This window comes from Gigantopelta aegis, chromosome 6, assembly GCF_016097555.1.
Source record: "Gigantopelta aegis isolate Gae_Host chromosome 6, Gae_host_genome, whole genome shotgun sequence".
Lineage (NCBI taxonomy): Eukaryota > Metazoa > Mollusca > Gastropoda > Neomphalida > Peltospiridae > Gigantopelta > Gigantopelta aegis.
In genome coordinates this window covers 76,048,510-76,069,272 of record NC_054704.1, presented here as the reverse complement: position 1 = coordinate 76,069,272, position 20,763 = coordinate 76,048,510, and the positions used below count along the sequence as shown (strand labels likewise).

The following is a 20,763-nucleotide window of genomic DNA, read 5'->3' as shown; positions in this document are numbered from 1 at the left end:
GGACCCCTCCTGGAAAAAGGAAACGAGGAAGACAGAAAGAAACATGGAGGAGGACAGTAGAGAAGGAAATCCAAGAGAGCAGTCTGAGCTGGAGGCTGCTGGAGAAGCTGGTAAAAGACAGGCAGCAGTGGTGATCTCTGGGTACAGCCATATGTGCTTCTTAGCACAAAGGGGATTAAGTAAGTAAGTTATGAAGTAAGAAATAATTTTCAAAAAATAAAGTTTGTGACAATTGACAATTATTTCACTTGGGACATAAACATGATAGGAAATGGAAGCTTGTTTAATATCCTACTATAATTACAACAAACACAAAAGAAAGCTGAGTGTGGTTCATCATGAAAAGTGTAAGCATAGGTAATCAGATGTCTTATAAAATATAAAGGTAACAATCTTTGCCCTGAAAAATGCTTGATTTCTGAAGGGGGCGGGAGTCAGACAGACAAATAGACAGATGCACAGTTGGATGAACATACAGATGGAATGTTTGTTTTGCTTAATGACACCAAGAGCACATTGATTGATTAATCATTGGCTACTGAAAGTCAAATATATGGTAATTGTGATATATAGTCTTCAGAGAAATGCCACATCTTCTATTAGCAGCAAGAGATCTTTTATATGCACTTTCCCAAAGACAGGCCAAAACATACCACGGCCTTTGATATACCACATTGCAGAGAATGGGTCCACAGAGAAGATTCTATCCTTCAAAGGGAGATCAGAGAATGGGTCCACAGAGGAGATTCTATCCTTCAATGGAGGATCAGAGAATGGGTCCACACAGGAGATTCTATCCTTCAATGGAGGATCAGAGAATGGGTCCACACAGGAGATTCTATCCTTCAATGGAAGATCAGAGAATGGGTCCACACAGGAGATTCTATCCTTCAATGGAAGATCAGAGAATGTGTCCACAGAGGAGATTCTATCCTTCAATGGAAGATCATCAAATGGGTGCACAGAGGAGATTCTATCCTTCAATGGGAGATCATCAAATGGGTCCACAGAGGAGATTCTATCCTTCAATGGAAGATCATCAAATGGGTCCACACAGGAGATTCTATCCTTCAATGGAAGATCATCAAATGGGTCCACAGAGGAGATTCTATCCTTCAATGGAAGATCAGGGAATGGGTCCACACAGGAAATTCTATCCTTCAATAGGAGATCAGGGAATGGGTCCACACGGGAAATTCTATCCTTCAATAGGAGATCAGGGAATGGGTCCACACAGGAGATTCTATCCTTCAATAGGAGATCAGGGAATGGGTCCACACAGGAAATTTTATCCTTCAATGGAAGATCATCAAATGGGTCCACAGAGGAGATTCTATCTTTCAATGGAAGATCATCAAATGGGTCCACAGAGGAGATTTTATCCTTCAATGGAAGATCATCAAATGGGTGCACAGAGGAGATTCTATCCTTCAATGGAAGATCATCAAATGGGTCCACACAGGAAATTCTATCCTTCAATAGGAGATCAGGGAATGGGTCCACACAGGAAATTCTATCCTTCAATGGAAGATCATCAAATCGGTCCACACAGGAGATTCTTTCCTTCAATGGAAGATCATCAAATGGGTCCACACAGGAGATTTTATCCTTCAATGGAAGATCATCAAATGGGTGCACAGAGGAGATTCTATCCTTCAATGGAAGATCATAAAATGGGTCCATACAGGAGATTCTATCCTTCAATGGAAGATCATCAAATGGGTGTACAGAGGAGATTCTATCCTTCAATGGAAGATCATAAAATGGGTCCATACAGGAGATCTATCCTTCAATGGAAGATCATCAAATGGGTGCACAGAGGAGATTCTATCCTTCAATGGAAGATCATCAAATGGGTGCACAGAGGAGATTCTATCCTTCAATGAAAGATCAGAGAATGGGTCCACACTGGAGATTCTATCCTTCAATGGAAGATCATCAAATGGGTGCACAGAGGAGATTCGACACATTGATAGAAACACCTCAGGTGAATGCTAGATCCTGCCTCAGAAATACAGATGGATGAATGGACAAACAGACACAGAAATATTAAATATGTAGTATAGTAAATATATAGAGAATAACTAGGATATCGTAAGATATCGGCTTTATTCTGTGACGGTAAGAATGCACAATGGGAATTTCTCAATCGGCCTGAACAGGATAAAGCCGATGTCATTAACTTGTTACTTAACTTTATCCTGCAGACCATAATAATTAAGAAGAAAAGCTATTATTTCAGTTATTTCAGCTAGCTATGTTATATGATAACCTATGAGGTGAAATGAGCGATTTTGTAATGTAGCTATGCATGTGTTGTCACATGAAAGACGTCAATAGTCATATTCTGGTACTGTAGCGTTCCTGGTTTTCAGTCTGTCTATCTTTTCATATTTTCCTTGGTTATTATATTCAGTTAAGATTCTGATTATATCTCTTACTAATTACATTAACAGCATGATCTAACTCTACTCACTTATGAATATCAGGAACGTTATTTTGTCATTACTACGAGGGATAATACAATAAGTGTTGTGCAACTGTTTTAAATGTTGTCGGCAGAAGTCCGTGCAAGAGTGTGGCCTGACTGAATCAACCAATCAGGTTGGTCAAGTTAGATTATTTTTCGACGCACGTTATTCATCCCAACTTGCGCTCAGGTTGTTTTTCTGTGAGGTTAGTTTTTGTGTGCTGTGTTGTTTTTCATTTTATATATATGTAAACATGTTTGCTTCCATTCCTAGCTGTCTGCCCATTTATACATACGTTTAACCAATGTTTATCTTATAAGTTTCGGTTATTAAAATTTTAAATTAACTACGTAAAGCGAGTCAGGCAATGACCCGTGTTACGTGTAAGGTGTAATCGTCCCATATATAATTCCGTGTTTTTACCGTGCACGAACTGTCCGCTTAATCGTTTTGGCTGAGTTAGAGAATGGACGACCCGTCTGAATAAATTAAACCTGATTAAATTAGGATCTCGATGATTTTAATAAGCGGTCTTCGTCATTGTCGATGGTTTGTAACCCCATTCCGAATAAGTGAGTCCTAATTATATGGATTAACGACTGCTTTAATAGGGTGTTTTGGTTAAAAATAGCTTTGAAGGGGGCTGTCCAATATATATGATTTAACGGAGTTCGTGTACATTGGCATGGATGGGTAATCGTGTACGGTGTAGAGCCTAATTATTTGGTGTGGGCTGTCCTGCAGATGTCAATTTAACTCCGCGAATATTCTCTTTGTCGGGATTATCCACGACACATTCATACACGTCCCTAAATATAAATATTTATTTGTATGGATATGTGGGTGTAAATTTATTTATTTAGTGGTAGTCAATTCATATATGGAGCTTAGAGGACTACCATACATATTTGTTATTTGTTTGTACTCCCTCGAATAAATGTGTAATCTGTTTATTTGTTAGTCTGGGTTTTCTGTGCTAGCCAAGTCGGTCTCTTGTTTATAGTAATTTCAGCCTTCTAGAGAATTATTAATCGACTCTTAGTACCAGCAAAAGTCTACAACCGAAAGGGGTAGCCGAACCCGTGGTCCCCAAATTGGGACCCGTAAAGTAAATTACATTACAGTACTATACGTATATGACTGCTTTATCTGACATGATAATCAGTCAATAGAAACAGTGGTTGCCAGATAAAATAATACAACACTAACAAATCCAGGTCATCTTCAGCAGGGAACTCATTTTCCTTCTCTTGTTCCTCCTTCCAGTCGGTGTTAATTTTCAGGTCATGTGACTGCACGACGCCATTAATACCGATTCTTATTTTGTCTCCTCGCTCCAGATGCTGGGCCACCTTGCTGCCGACACTGCCGTCTATAGCGTAGTATTGGTCAGAGTTCCTCCATGCTGAAGTGACAACATTTAGAGATCCCTGTATCTGTAATCTACTAAAGAGGAAACTACAAACACAATGCAGTGATGAGATACTCATTAAAAAATTTTTAAAGCTGACATCATTCTCACACCCATATAAAGGTCAATGTTAAGCATTTTTGGAACACATCCAATCTAGTTGGCGAACATTATTTTATTTTTTAAAAATAACACCCCGGAGCAGACAAGTGTGAATGAGCAATTCATTTGATTTCAACTTATTTTCGTGCTTATATCCAATTAAGATTCAAGCACGCTGTCCTGGGCACACACCTCAGCTGTCTGGGCTGTCTGTCCGGGACAGTGGGCTAGTTGTTAGTTGGTTAGTGGTTAGTGAGAGAGAAGAGGGTGTAGTGGTCTTACACATACCCACTGAGCCCTTAAGAACTCGCTCTGGGTGGGAGCCGGTACTGGCCTGTGAACCTTGTACCTACCAGCCTGTAGACCGATGGCTTAACCACGATGCCACCGAGGCCTGTTGGAAGTAGCAAAGCTTCATGCAGGTCCTGTTGTACTAAGTGGATGATTTGAAACTTCTGACGGTGGCTATTTATGGAAGTTTTAACTACTGTTTTACAGAGTGGTCCAGGTGTATGTGCAGAGTGTCGGTTTGGGGCGGGGAGGGGAGTCAGAACTCCCCGGCTCAAAGGAAATGTTTTAAAAGTATATTTTTCAAGGGAACATGACCCAAACCCCTTTGACAAAACCTCATTAGTGCCTCTTTACAAACCTGTGTGTTTCATAATATTTTATTATTACACATGGTGAGCTACCTAATGCTCTTTATTAAGTGTTTTTTATGTGTATATTTAAAACAGAATTGCTGCTATACTTCATATTTACATTATTCTTAAATTTGTGCTATAGTTAGTAAGTTGTAGCATCTAATAGCGTTTATGAAGTGATATTTTTACCTTACTTGAGTGGTTAACTATTAATTAGTGTGAGAAAAAGATAATAGCTATGGTAAAACAGATTAGCAGCTCTAATGTAGACAACAATAATCTGTTTAGAAGCATTTTGTAGTTAATTAGTGAGTGGTCTGTTATTTTATTACGCTAAGAAAATTGGTGGTTAACAAACCAAGATTGGTAGTTTTTTGGGGCCATCAAGGCAGATGAGCTGTCGATAACCACTGTCTACTTTTGCGTCCACATAACGCTTATAATAAAATTAGGATGGGAGCCAACGATGAACATAGGATCTTTGAATCGTGGTGTGACCGATAATCGCTTTGCCTGAGTGATTTATACTCAAGGCAATCTCTCTATGCTGGACAGCTGGTAATTATGTTTTCAATATGCATTTTGGTTGATAGAAAAATAGTCAAGTATACGTTTGTTTGAGATTAGATAGTGTTAATCTGTGGTAATTACTCACGCTTGAAAACTAAGTAATAAACTAAGATAGTACAACTTAACTAAGAGTTTAATTAGGAAGCCAACCAACTGTGTTTAATTGAGGTTGTATTCAGTATCATAACACTGTTAAACCCATTACTTATATTTGTGTCATTAGAAGACATTATGTGATTACTGGTGGTCACCAAAGAAATTTCGTTGCTCTAATATGTATTGATTATAAATGATATATGTAACATAATATGCAAATATTTTTGGTAGGGCAAATATTCTTTGTCAGGTAGAGGTGTGTGACGAAACCTCATTAGTGCCTCTTTACAAACCTGTGTGTTTCATAATATTTTAGTATTACACATGGTGAGATACATAATGCTCTTTATTAACTAATTTTTATGTGTATATCTAAAACAGAATTGTTGCTATACTTCATATTTACATTATTCTTAAATTTGTGCTACAGTTAGTAAGTTATAGCATCTAATAGCATTTATGAAGTGATCTTTTTACCTTACTTCCGTGTTTTAACTAATTAGTATGAGAAAAAAATCATACGCTACACAGCTATGGTAAAACAGATTAGCAGCTCTAATGTAGACGACAATGGTCTGTTTAGAAGCACTTTATAGTTAATTTGCGAGTGGTCCGTTATTTTATTACGCTAAGAAAACTGGTGGTTAACAAACCCAGATTGGTAGTTTTCTTGGGGCCATCAAGGCAGATGAGCTGTCGATAACCATTGTCTACTCTTGCGTCCGCGCAACGCTTATATGATGGGCGCCAGCGATGAACAAAGGATCTTCGGATCGTAGTGTGACCACTGGAAGCTTTGTCTGAGTGATTTTTACTCGGGGCCATCTCTCTACACTGGGCAGCTGGTAATTATGTTTTCAATATGTCACTGTTTGTATAATATGCATTTTGGTTGATAGAAAATAGTCAAGTATACTTTTGTTTAAGATTACATAGTGTTAAGCTTGAAAACTAAGTAATAAACTAAGATAGTATAACTTAACTAAGAGTTTAATTAGGAAGCCAACCAACTGTTTTTAATTGAGGTTGTATTCAGTATCATAACGCTGTTAAACCCATTACTTATATTTGTGTCATTAGAAGACATGAGTTATATTAATTATGACTGATGTTTATGGTTATTGTGTAATACATAAATAAATGAGTCGTAATCTATTATTTGTTAAGAAATTTTATTCTCTAGTAAACACAGAAACATTACTGTACGTTATACGAGTCTGAGCACTGGGTATAAACTATCTCATAGCTTTAACGTGCTGTCACTTAACAAAAGTATAGTCCGCTACCCCTAGACGGGATGAGCCAGACATTACAGTATTTACAATTACAGTCAGACTGGACCCAATGTCACAAAACATCGTAATTCTAGTTTTGCACATGAACGTAAATCTACGACTAAACCACAATTCTTATTACTATTATAGTTCAACAGATATAGTTAGAACAACACATATTTCATTTTCTTTTGTCTTTAAAAGACTCCACCTTCGGTAATGATGTAATTTTCTGCGTGAAACTGATGTCAAACATGTGTAAATGCATGACCGGTATAACTGCCAGTATAGCAGACATAAACTTAATATGTTTACTGAAATGGGCCCCTGGTCACCGTGACAACCCCCTACAAACTTTGCTTCTTAGTCTACACCATACTGCATAATGCTCTGCACACATGCTTGAAAGAAAGAATTTTTTTATTTAACAACGCACTCAACATATTTTATTTACGGTTATATGGCATCAGACATATGGTTAACGACCACACAGATTTTGAGAGGAAACCCACTGTCGCCATTTCATGGGCTACTCTTTCCGATTAGCAGCAAGGGATCTTTTATTTGCACTTCCCACACGCAGGATAGCACAAACCATGGCCTTTGTTGAACCAGTTATGGATCACTGGTTGATGCAAGTGGTTTACACCTACCCATTGAGCCTTGTGGAGCACTCACTCAGGGTTTGGAGTCAGTATCTGGATTAAAAATCCCATGCCTCGACTGGGATCCGAACCCAGTACCTACCAGCCTGTTGACCGCTGGCCTAACCACTACGCCACCAAGGCCGATCACATGCTTGAGGTTACCAATTTTTTTATTGTTTACTTAATGAGGAAACATAAACAATTTAACACAAAAATAACTGGCCTCAATGGTGCAGTGGTTAAGCCATCGGACTACAGGCCGACAGGTATAGGGTTCGCAGCCCAGTACCAGCTCCAACCCAGAGTGAGTTCTTAAGGGCTCAATGGGTAGATGTAAGACCACTACATCCTCTTCTCTCTCACTAACCACTAACCAACTAACAACTAACCCACTGTCCTGGACAGACAGCCCAGATAGCTGAGGTGTGTGCCCAGGACAGCCTGCTTTAACTTTAATTGGATATAAGCACGAACATAAGTTGAAATGAAAAACAATACAAAATTGTACAGCACTGTAAACTGTGCCATAAATCTCAAAACTCCATACAGGATCAGTGAAGTTTAACAAATGAAACACTTTCAACAAGAATGTTTTACTTACAAGCAAAAGCATCCACCACCCCCGTCGACGCGTCACTCTGGGCTCCCCCGAACGTTAGCCACGCCTCGGTCTTGGTGGGGACGGTTTCCGGCCGCTTCTTGCCCCGGACGAACATTCCCTTGCTAAGGTCATGGTTCTTAGTCTGGAACTGGTTGTGAATCTGCTGTGTGAGGTCGCGGTCAAACCCACTCGTCTTTATCAGGTCAGGGTCAACCTTGACCACCATAAACGACGACTTGCTACGTTGTAGGTTACCTGGAAAGAAAAATCACACCTGTAGGCCTAAAGGATTTCCAACAGCAACAAACAAAGATTAAAAAGCTTGCAGCACAAACTTTAAGATGTCAGACCCTAGTTTATAAATAATACGGTGTGTTTTTTACTGTTAGATCTGGTTTTGATCATTAAAATCAGACATTACTTAGATTTTATTGTTTAGATTATCCATTTCCATACATCTGAAGGCTTTCTAGTCATCCTGGGGCTCAGTTCCACAAAGCAATCTTAGCGCTAAGATCACCTTAGTTGCATAACTACCTTGTGCATTTAAGGTGATCTTAGCATTAAGATCACTTCATTGAACAAGGCCCTGGTGTTTCTAATACCACAAAATTAATTTTCTGCATTTTAAAAAATGCACGAACCTCTGAGAAGTAAAAGTTATGGAGAGACAAGCTCTAATCTTAATTTTTACAGGTATTTTCACATTTCAGTGTCACAGACTCTATTGTAACGTTATCCAAATGTGTTACAGGTTTATAGATTAATCAAACTTGGTGTCCATTGTAACGGGTTGAAACTAGGCTCTGTGACTTTGACTGACAATAAACACTGAAACATGTTTTCCTCTTTCCTTGTTGCTGTAGCTTACAAAGACATCTCCCAGCTCTTGCTACTGGCAAAATTATTTCAAAGATTTACTTAGGCAAAGTTTTATTGACTTTTAACTATTATCATTAGCGTGGTGAGACACAAATTTCTGTTTTGATTGCAATAAGGGGATTCTACCAGGCAACAAATTCAGATGGCAGTGGTTCAGGAAGACATAACATTGAATGGCATTTCCTAATGGCAGCGTGCATCATTTAGTTTGCATACCACTACTGATGTTTTATATGCATTTCAAAGCAATTTTTGTCAGAATAACTTCAGCGAGTGACACCGACTCCCACACATATATGACAATCTCAAACCCTGAGAATTTTCAGCTGATACTATAACTACAAATAAAATGTACAAATATATAGCAAATCATTAACAAACAATTGTTTCTATACATGTATTGAGATAAAGTGACTTTAGGAATATGTAACAGTTCACCATGTTACATATTCCTCTATTGAGACAAAGTTATGTCAAAAAAGAAATGTTTTATTTAACGATGCTCTCAACACATTTTATTTACAGTTATATGGCATTTAAGGACCGCACAGATATTGAGAGAGGAAACCCGCTGTTGCCACTTCATGGGCTACTCTTTTCGATTAGCAGCAAAGGATCTTTTATATGCACAATCCCACAGACAGGATAGTACATACCACAGCCTTTGTTTCACCAGCTGTGGAGCACTGGCTGGAACGAGAAATAGCCCAATGGGTCCACCGCAAAGTTGTGTAAATGACACATGTATAAAACAACTATTTGTTAGCTCAGTCGGTTGAGTGCTTGTTTGAGGTGCTTGCGTTGCAGGATCGAACCACCTCAGTGGATCCATTAAACTGATTAGGTTTTTTTTCGTTCCAACCAGTGCACCAAAACTGATCAAAGGCTGTGGTATGTGCTCTCCTGTCTGTGGGAAAGTGCATATAAAAGATCCCTTGCAGCATTAGGGAAATGCAGTGGGTTTCGTCTGATGACAATGTGTCAAAATTATCAAATGTTTGACATCCAACAGCCAATGATTAACTAATCAATGTGCTATAGTGGTGTCGTTAAACAAAACAAAACTGCTTATAACCAATTTGATACATTTATTAGTCATTTTGGCTTGAATATCAGACAAAAAATCCAATATAGATTTTATTACCTGTTGTTTTTGGCCGTGTTGATGGATGAACAGGCTTCGTGGTTGCTTGGAATGGTCTAAACGCACTGGAGATCGGCTTTCCTTTGACCTCAACTTTAAAACAGTAAAAATAAACCCTTTATATAATAGACATTAGTGAATAGGCAACTATTAAAAAATATATTTACTGTTGATGGGTACTTCTTTTGGAAACATAATACAGGTATAATTCTTCTTATCATGTACTGTTCAACATTTCAATTGCAATTGAGCATTTTCTGGTATTTCTTTTATGTTCAGCAGAAAAGCCATTCACACATAAGTTTGCAGATGTAGGGTTTTGGGGTTTTTTCATACCCCAGTGAAAAGAAATAACTAACAATCCTTGCAATTAAATTGGAAACATACTTACTAATAATAACACTAAAAGTTCATATTTTATTTTGAATTATATTTTGATTCTGAAACGATAACATTTAATAATATAATATATAATATATAATATAAATATAATAATAATGTAATATAATATAACATAACATACAGTGACATTATAAAGTAACGTCATCAGCTATGACATTCCCTGATGCTATTTTTACGTTCATCAAGAAATTAACAAAGTCATGTTGCTACAGCTAGACTAATGGGATGATGTTAAATTGAATGAATTTAACAGAAATTTAATTATCAATTAGTATCAGACCTGAACTTCATTAGATCTCAATATATAACAGAACAGTATTTAATTATCAATTAGTATCAGACCTGAACTTCATTAGATCTCAATATATAACAGAACAGTATTTAATTATCAATTAGTATCGGACCTGAACTTCATTAGATCTCAATATATAACAGAACAGTATTTAATTATCAATTAGTATCGGACCTTAACTTCATTAGATCTCAATATATAACAGAACAGTATTTAATTATCAATTAGTATCAGACCTGAACTTCATTAGATCTCAATATATAACAGAACAGTATTTAATTATCAATTAGTATCAGACCTGAACTTCATTAGATCTCAATATATAACAGAACAGTATTTAATTATCAATTAGTATCAGACCTTAACTTCATTAGATCTCAATATATAACAGAACAGTATTTTTAAAGGTTGTGGGGAAGAGAACTGGGCTAGAGTGGGGATTACAATTGAGACTGGGGCGAGATAGGAATGGGATGATGGGAATTTGAAATGGATAGGATGAAGATGGAAATTTGGGGTGGGAATGGAGATGGAGATTTTATAATGACTGGGATTGGGATAAAAAAGATAACAGAAAAACTACAATAAAGAAAATAAAACACCAATTTTAAGTATATATAATTACTGTTGATGTTGTTGTGATGTGGATGGCGTTTTGCCGATGTCACTCGTTTTGTGGGCGCTGACGAGATGTTGCGTGACTTTTCAAAGAGCTTGTGAATGGACTTGTGCTGTTCCTTGATGATTTCCGCCGTTGACTTGGGCCGAAACGTCCTGCTGCCCGTGATGTCGATGTCTACACCATTCCACGTCAGCAACGGCTGAGCTAGGGTGATGTTGTATTTATTCTCAATAAGTCCCAAAGGCCGTTTCTGGAAGGAAAACAATATACTGGAATACAAATCTAATCCACAGAGATGCTTAGAGAATAAATAACAAGCTATAAGGAATTACAGATTATATGTCCCGAGTGAATTAATGTCATAAACCCGAGCCTTTGGAATGTTCCTGTAAACTGTAAAATGTTTCTAGCTAATAAACACATTTTAACACATAAAATCTTGTAATTAATTACATGCATAATTACATATTCTGCATGAATTGTACACCTCAATATTAAAAAAAACAAGAGTACTGGTGAGGTACATGATACAACCATCATAAGTTGTTCATGGTGACCTAGTATAGTAAGCAAGGCATCGCCATCCCAAGTTGTACTTTCATGTAAGATCTGATGATCCGGCCTATACAAGGTTCATTTTCAAAACAAATTTCCATACTTTTTCCATACTTTTTCCAAACACATTAAACCATTTTCCAGACTTACTTACATCAAGTGTACAAAATCAGAAACTCCCAATTAGCTTCCAAATGTTAACGACTGCATGTAAAAGGAGATCGTATTCAGGTGACATTACGCAAGTTACTGGAATATGCTAATTTTCCATACTTTTTTTAAAACTTGCATGCAAAATTGTGTTTTCCCATACTTTTTCAAGACCTGGAAAATTAAAGATATATATTCCATACTTTTCAAGGATTTCCAGACTGAGTACAAACCCTAGAATATGAATTGATAAGGATGATATGGTCCAGTCAAGTATTTCCTTTAATGTGCAGTAATGTGCGAGAAGTAGGTCACAGTGACCTAGTTATGGTACACAACAGACTGCCATCCCAAGTTGTACTTACATGCAAGGTTTGATGATCCTATATGAATTGATAAAAAAGATGCTCTGGAAATGGAAAACGTTTACAGACTGACATCAATGTCGTACTATAATATCACCCATCAAAGATGTAAAAAATTAAATTTGTAAAATTGATTTTTGTTACTTCAAACAGAAGACTGATCAGAATAATATTGGTTACACAGAAACATAAAATGTAATTAAAATGTAAATATTAATCTTTAAAAAAAGCTTTACTGGCTACAAACATGTTACAATGTCTACAAAAACAGATATGACCTTTTAAACTTTTGGTTAATAAAAAGAGAAACCAACAATTCTGTATCTTCACACATTAATTCACTTTAAAAAAAAAAGAAGTAAAATACTTACCACAAAAATACCACCTAATATTAAATATGGTAAACATTATAAACACTGTTTTTAAAATCTTTGTATCAACCTACTATTTTCAAGGAACAAATAAAAATACTACACCTGGCATGAATTTTACACCTGCAAATGACTATAAAAAAACATCTCAACAGCTAGTCCATACTGCCTTGATATACCTGCAGCTCTGTGTCGCCTAGACAATGACACAACAAATTAACCAACATACGGCGAGGCGTCATTAGCCTGTCAGCTAAATCAAAACACTCATGGACACGTGAAATATGTTTATCAATGCGTGAGGCACATTTAGACCTAGCTCAGTAAACTGCCACTTTACTCAGCTGAAGACAGACAGAAGAGGTCACCAAGGGTTGTCATCTGATAACCACACTCAAGTAAATCTTCTGTTATTGTCCTGCTACAGGTTAATCCATAGAGAATGCAGAGGTCTGTGTCACACACACAGAAGAATAACTGACTTGATTTCATACTATATGTTTAATTCAGATTAATATACAGCTGAGAGAATACATTTAATTCATAATAATGGTGAGTCAAAATAAAGTCTTACGTGTTTGAGATAATTCATACTTCAGAGACCAATGTTCACATGTAAAGTTCTGACCCATCCCCAGGGGGAGAATAAATGAGGTTAAGTTGACAGTACCTGATTTGGTAGTCTATTCTAAACACTACTAGAAATTACATGACCATGCAGAGCAAGTCTTAATCTCTAATAATGTCATATGCATACAATGGCGTTGTCATGACATTCAAGTCTCAGACTCTATTAGTTAGAAAGTCTGTTTTGTTTAACAGCACCTCTAGAAAACATTGATTAATTAATCATCAGCTATTGGATGTCAAACAGATTCTTAGTCATCAGAGGAAACCTGCTACATTTTTCCTATAATACAGCAAGGGATCTTTTATATACACTTTCCAACAGACAGGAAAGCACATACCACGGCCTTTGACCAGTTGTGGTGCACTGGTTGGAATTTAAAAAAACACAATTAGTTGATTGGATCCACTGAGGTGGTTCGATCCTGCAACACAAACACCTTAGGCAAGCACTCAACCGACTGAGCTAAACCCTGGCCCCAGACTCTATTAGAAGGAAGGAAATGTTTTGTTTAACGACACACTCAACACATTTTATTTACAGTTATATGGCATTGGTCTCATATGGTTAAGGACCACACAGATATTGAGAGAGGAAACCCGCTGTCGCCACTTCATGGGCTACTCTTTTTGATTAGCAGCAAGGGATCTTTCATATGCACCATCCCATAGACAGGATTACACACACCACGGCCTTTGATGTACCAGTCGTGGTGCACTGGCTGGAGCGAGAAATAGCCCAATGGGCCCACTGACGGGGATCGATCCCAAACCGACTGTGCATCGAGCGAGCGCTTTACCACTGGGCTACCCCCCGCCCCAGACTCTATTAGTCTCCAGTCTAGACTCAGTGGGCCATTGGTTAAGTCTTCTGAGGTCAGGCTGTTACGTCCTGGATTCATAACCCACTACCTGGCCCCATGCTAATATAAAACTTTAAAATCAAGACTCAAGGCTTGAATAAAAAATATCTCCCATACAAACTGCATTTACAAAGATACTTACCGGTAGGTAACATTTTGATGAATTAAGGTAGCAGTATACCAAATAGCATCTCACCAGGTCAAAGTTCAAAGTGCATCTAACTTTGAATGTCGAATTAATAAGACTATCTCAGTCACTGGTGATATAGGTGACAGGACTTGATCTAGGACTTACATTGAAAAATGGATCTAAATGCAAATACTTAACACTGAGCTAACTGCTACCATTAAGTTTTTTAATTACAAAATCAATAAGTTTTAATTAAAAAACAAATTGTAACATGCATTGATATGAACATACACAGATGCAACTATAAACCAAGTTTCAATAGTAAATAATTAAATTTTCTTTGCATCTATACAATTTACGGCAATCTGATTGGTCCAGAGGTGCTTACTTTTTTTCGTTCATATCTCGATGAACTGAAAAAAATTAAGCCACACCTACTAACCCCCCCCCCCCCCCCACTGACTCGCACTACTCTTGTGCAACAAGCCAGATTATTCAGGCAACCATAGTTAGATATTTTGAAGAAAACACACGTCAAAGCTACAAAAGCAATTTAAAAAACGTATACGATAAATTAATGGAAAATGCTATAGCAGAGTAGACATGTAGATCTATACGCATTGCTTTAAAACAAAACAAAAAACCCTTCGCTAATCATGAAATGAGACTCCGTCAGTGGCCAAAGAAATCATGGAGGAAACTTCATGCCTGTAACTGACTTGTAAGCAATGTTCTACAGCTGTGGGCGAAAATTAAACGGTTCCACCGACTGCATAAATGTTAGACACGTTCCCTTCATTCACTTTCATAAAATATAAACTAAACACGGATAGGACAATTCCTTCCAATTTAACTAAATGATCCGTAAAAATGCACAGCAGCTAGAGGAAATGGCGTCATTTACAAAAAATCACCTGATTCAAATAATAGTGAATGAACGTTTGCATTCTTACACAACATAAGTATCAATGAAGTTTACACAAACAATACTACAGGCATATTTAAAGCTAAACAACATAAATTCAGTTAAGTATTGTTAAAGTATGCATATAAGATTTGACCGCAATTATTTTTTTGGTTCATGCAAGTATGAACCGAAAAAACGATGTGCACACTTTTGTATGAACTTTACGCTGAGTCATACAGTGTGCACATCATTTTTCTCGGTTCATACTTGCATAAACCAAAAGATAATTGCGGTCAATTCTTAATGGGACTTTATGCCTAAACTTAATACTGAAGCTATAAACACAAAATTATACAGCCATTGGAAATTTAATACCTCTGTCTTGCCTTTTGACTTCATCAAAGCAAAACAATAAAGAAAACAAATTCACAGATCCACCAACCATGGTTTTTATAATCAGTGTGCTCCTGTGAAATGTTCAGATTATCATTAACAGACAGGCGCTGAATTTGGTGATTTTCTTTTAGGATTCCGCCAGAATCATAAACATGATTTAATAGAGATATTCTGGAGTTCAGTCACATGTTACATTTCAAACCTAAATTCTGGAGTTTGAGGAAGCATAGAACCCTGCTACATTCACAGCCTGACAGGCTCAGTAAGTAACAAGGAAGGACATGGTTTATTTAACGACACACTCAACACAAATTATTTATGCTTATAGGACATCGGACATATGGTTAAGGACCACACAGATACTGAGGGAGGAAACCTGCTGTTGCCACTTCATAGGCTACTCTTTTTGATTAGCAGCAAGGGATCTTTTATAAGCACCATCCCATAGACAGGATAGCACATACCATGGCCTTTGATGTACCACTCGTGGTACACTGATGGTGATCGATCCCAAACCGACTACACATCAAGTGAGCATATTACCACATCAGGCCGCTGGTATCCAGAGACGGGACTCGGGATAGACATGCTCGAAACCTTCATGGTATAGGAGCATGTAAAAACTCTCAAGTCAAGTCAAGGCATTACCACTGGGCTACATTTCGCCCCCAGAAAGTAATAAAGACAGAAATATGTCGAGTCAAAACAATTTGGCAAACACATAATTACTGTGCAACAGTATATAAGTATTATATGGAGGCCTGTAACAGGAGATATTATATGTAACATGAATTACAAAACCAGACATAAAACTTACAAGCTACAAGGTTATTTATATTACAACAGAAAGTTAAATTCAAAGCATTTACATATATGAATAATAATAAAGGGTTGGTTGTTACATGGTACACCATCAATGGCAACATGAGCACAGAGCATAAAGCACTAACAGATTACTTTCATTTGTATTTTGTAAAGATATTATTCAAGGTTTTTCTTTTTCACAGCAATAAACACTGTTGTTAGTTACTATTATTATTAATAACTTTGGTTCTGTGCATACAATTATCTTTTATTACCACAACAAATTTTTAAAAAAGAAAATGAAAGATAATACAGGCCAATTTCAAAGCATATATTTGTTATTAAACATAATATGCTCTCTGTATAAAATATCCTTTTCGTCAATCTTTATAAACAGCAAGTAATAAAATAAATCCACATAGAGTAAAACTCCACCTAATGACGATCCCGATTCAAAGACCACCCCACTAAAAATACCAATATCTTAAAGTCTGGAATATTTGGACCATTTATTTAAAAGTAAAAATACTCCAGTATTAAAACTAATCCAGTATTAAGACCCATCCAGGGGTGGGATGTAGCCCAGTGGTAAAGTGCTTTCCTGATGTGCAGTCAGTCTAGGATCAATCCCCTTTGGTGGACATATGTTTCTTTTATTTAACGAAACCAAGAGAGCACACTGATTTATTAATCATCAGCTATTGGATGTCAAACATTTAGTAATTTTTATATATAGTCTTAGAGAAGAAACCCACTAAATTTGTCCATTAGTAGCAAGGAATCTTTTTATTAATATACATGTATATGCATCATCCCACAGACAAGACAGCACATACCACAGCCTTTGATACACCAGTGGTGGTGCACTGGCTGGAATGACTTGGCAGTTAAAATTAATATGTTTATAAAAGCCAATACAAACCATCATTACCAAATACATTTATGATTTGAAACAACCTGGGAGAATAAAATACATGATCAAAACATATCTAACAATCATTATTATTAACAAGATATTGGAAATCTGATATTAGGAACACCCCACTATTAAAATCACTTTTCATAAGACATGCCGATGACCTGTAATAGTAGAGTTTCACTGTACAAATGAATTTCTTCTAAGGGTGCAAATGGGCGGGGTGGATTAGGCTATGGTAAATTTTCTTAAGGTGAAGTCATCAATAACCCACAAAAACCCCACCCTAAACAGAAGAACCAATATGTTAGTAATATTAATGAGATCTGATTAAATAGCAATGGGTTTAATAACATCCAGTTAATAGTCTATTAGCTTAATCAAGAATAATATACCAGTTCTGGTTACACTGAAATTAAAATACAATCCAATATAAAATGCCATAATTGTTACGATACAACATATTTCTCCTAAAATTATGACTCCTCTGATATTTCAGCTGAATTTCTCCAGAGCATGCCAGAACCAAAATACTTCTTTAAAAATTACCACGCAAAAATATTAAATCTATGAACAAAAATATCAACCACTACATGGATTTCAGAAAATAAAAGTCTTGTCAATACAAATCTATTACCGGGAATAGTGTATACTGTGTAGGGCAGGCATGATTTTTAGAATATCGTGGCCGATGCCTGTTGCTAATGTTTTTATTTATATTTAATGTTTTTTGCAGTTGGGCTACCAAAACATTAATGTGAACAAAAAGAGTAAAAATAAAAGTTATAATAATAGATGAAAACAAAGAAAAAGTAACAGCAACAAAATTATTACACTGGTGTAGTACATGTAACATGAAATTAACACTATTTATGCCCTTCCCCCCCCCCCCCCCCCCCCCCCCAAAAAAAAAAAAAAAAAAAAAGAAGACAAAAAACTCAATAAATGAGAATAAGCAATGGAATCTAGTCGAGGTGGTAGAGTACTTGCCTCAGGCAACTGGATGAATGGATCAAATCCCCTTGGTGGATCTATTCTTTGATTAGGTTTATTCCCCACATCCCAAACAGTACCCCAGAACTGGTAAATCAAAGGTGTGGTATGTGTTGTCCTGTCTGTAGGAAAGTGCACATAAGAGATCCCCAGCTACTAATGGAAAAGTGTAGCATGTGTCCTGTGACTACGGGTCGGAACGATCAAATGTTTGACACACATTAGTCGATGATTAATAAATCAATATGCTTCAGTGGTATCATTAAACAATTCAAACAGTCACTTTCAAAAGACAATAAATTTGAAGCGAAAACCCTAGCACCAATTCACTTTATCAGTTCTCAAGATATTAATTAAACTTGGTCCTATGTAAAGATATAGTTTTATTAATATTTGTCTATCCTGCCTAACTTATTTCACATGCAAATTTTTATCAGCATTATGCTGAAAAATGGCAGTTATACAATTAATACCTGATGACTTATGGGTACATGCAATTATGTCTGTCATAACATCCCTTGGGCTCTTTCTTGTACAGATGTATGAATCTGAGCACATGTTAAGTTAAAGGTTTTGTCTTTCAGACTATTCATGATGCAACAACTGATAACATTCTGCATATCTTCTACAATTAAAAAGTTTGTTTTGTTTAACGACACTACTATAGTGCATATTGATTTATCATCAGCTGTTGGATGTCATACATTTGGTAATTTTGACTTAAAGTCTTAGAGAGGAGAAAGTAGCAATAGTAGCAAGGGATCTTTTATATGCACCATCCCACAGACAGGATAGCACAAACCACGGCCTTTGTTGCACCAGTTGTGGTGTACTGGCTTTCTTCTACAATTAAGTCATGTGTTAAATTTTGATAATGAAATAATTTTAAGACCAATTTCAAGGCATATTCAAGGACCCAATCATCGGCGAAGATATCAAAACTGGGAAAGAAAGAAGGAAATGTTTTATTTAACGACTCACTCAACACATTTTATTTACGGTTATATGGCATCAGACATATGGTTAAGGACCACACAGATATTGAGAGAGGAAACCCGCTGTTGGCCCTTCATGGGCTATTCTTTTTCGATTAGCAGCAAGGGATCTTTTATATGCACCATCCCACAGACAGGGTAGTAGATACCACGGCCTTTGATACACCAGTCGTGGTGCACTTGCTGGAATGAGAAATAGCCCAATGGGCCCACCAACGGGGATCGATCCCAGACCGACCACGCATCGAGTGGATGCTTTACCACTAGACTACGTCCCACCCCCAAAACTAGGAAAGAGACTGCCAATTGACAAACCTTAGCATGCTTGGCAAGAATGTTCTGAGCATGCCAGTCTGCATAGTCCATAGCATGCAGTTGTCGCTGAGTCATCGTGTAACATATGACGTCACCAGTTGTCTGTCTTTAGTTATACCTCTGTACTGCAGCACATCCTTATAAGCAAAGAATATGTTGACTCGTCTGTCCATACACAATACTAAAGTCATCGAGTCCAATCAGCTCACATTCTGAAAAACACAATATAGCAATAAATAACAACAGCATGAGTTGATCTTCAACGTTAATAACTATAAAATACATTGAAACCCCTCTAAACAGGACACCCACAGGATACAAATAAAAAGACCAGTTTTAAGGGGTATCCAGTTTATAGAGGTTATGTTCTGTACTGTATGTAAAAAAAAAGGGGTTTTAAAAAAAAAAAAAAAAGTCCAGTTTTGAGGAAATAGTTTTTTGGTTTACAGAGGGTCCGGTTTAGAGGGTTTCACTGTATTAAAATGGCACTATAAATCAAACAGCAACATGTATTTACAATTTATACATTTATGGAGAAGGAAGGAAGGAAATGTTTTATTTAATGACACACTCAGTACATTTTATTTATGGTTATATCACAAAAACCATAAACGTAGAACAAAAAAACAAAAAAAAAAACACATTTATATAAAATGTTTAGTGATAAATAATGAGTTAAAACTCAGAAAAAAACCTGAAACATTTGTTCAACACATCAAAAACTAATTGCCACTTTCACCGGCCTCGGTGGCGTCGTGGTAGGCCATCGGTCTACAGGCTGGTAGGTATTGGGTTCAGATCCCAGTCGAGGCATGGGATTTTTAATCCAGATACCAACTCCAAACCCTGAGTGAGTGCTCCGCAAGGCTCAATGGGTAGGTATAAACCACTTGCACCGACCAGTGATCCATAACTGGTTCAACAAAGGCCATGGTTTGTGCTATTCTGCCTGTGGGAAGTGCAAATAAAAGATCCCTTGCTGCTAATCGGAAAAAGTAGCCCATGTAGTGGTGACAGTGGGTTTCCTCTCAAAATCTGTGTGGTTCTTAACCATATGTCTGACGCCATATAACCGTAAATAAAATGTGTTGAGTGTGTCGTTAAATAAAACATTTCTTTCTTTCTTTCAGCACATTTTATTTATGGTTATATCACAAAAACCATAAACATAGAAGCACAAAAACAAAACAAAAACACCATTTATGTAAAATGTTTAGT

The 20,763-nt window shown here is 36.8% G+C and overlaps 1 protein-coding gene across 1 annotated transcript in view; it reads right to left on the bottom strand.

Moving 5' to 3' along the window:
* LOC121375821 overlaps positions 1 to 19,750 on the bottom strand; it is a 28,969-nt gene extending 9,219 nt beyond the window's left edge. The window contains exons 1-5 of the mRNA XM_041503480.1: positions 19,546 to 19,750; positions 11,162 to 11,408; positions 9,843 to 9,935; positions 7,817 to 8,071; positions 3,681 to 3,876 (exon numbers count right to left, since the gene is read on the bottom strand). Coding sequence (XP_041359414.1) covers positions 3,681 to 3,876; positions 7,817 to 8,071; positions 9,843 to 9,935; positions 11,162 to 11,408; positions 19,546 to 19,620 — 866 coding nt within the window. The 5' untranslated portion in view covers positions 19,621 to 19,750. The remainder of the gene's footprint in view (positions 1 to 3,680; positions 3,877 to 7,816; positions 8,072 to 9,842; positions 9,936 to 11,161; positions 11,409 to 19,545) is intronic.
* Between the last annotated feature and the right edge of the window lie 1,013 nt (positions 19,751 to 20,763).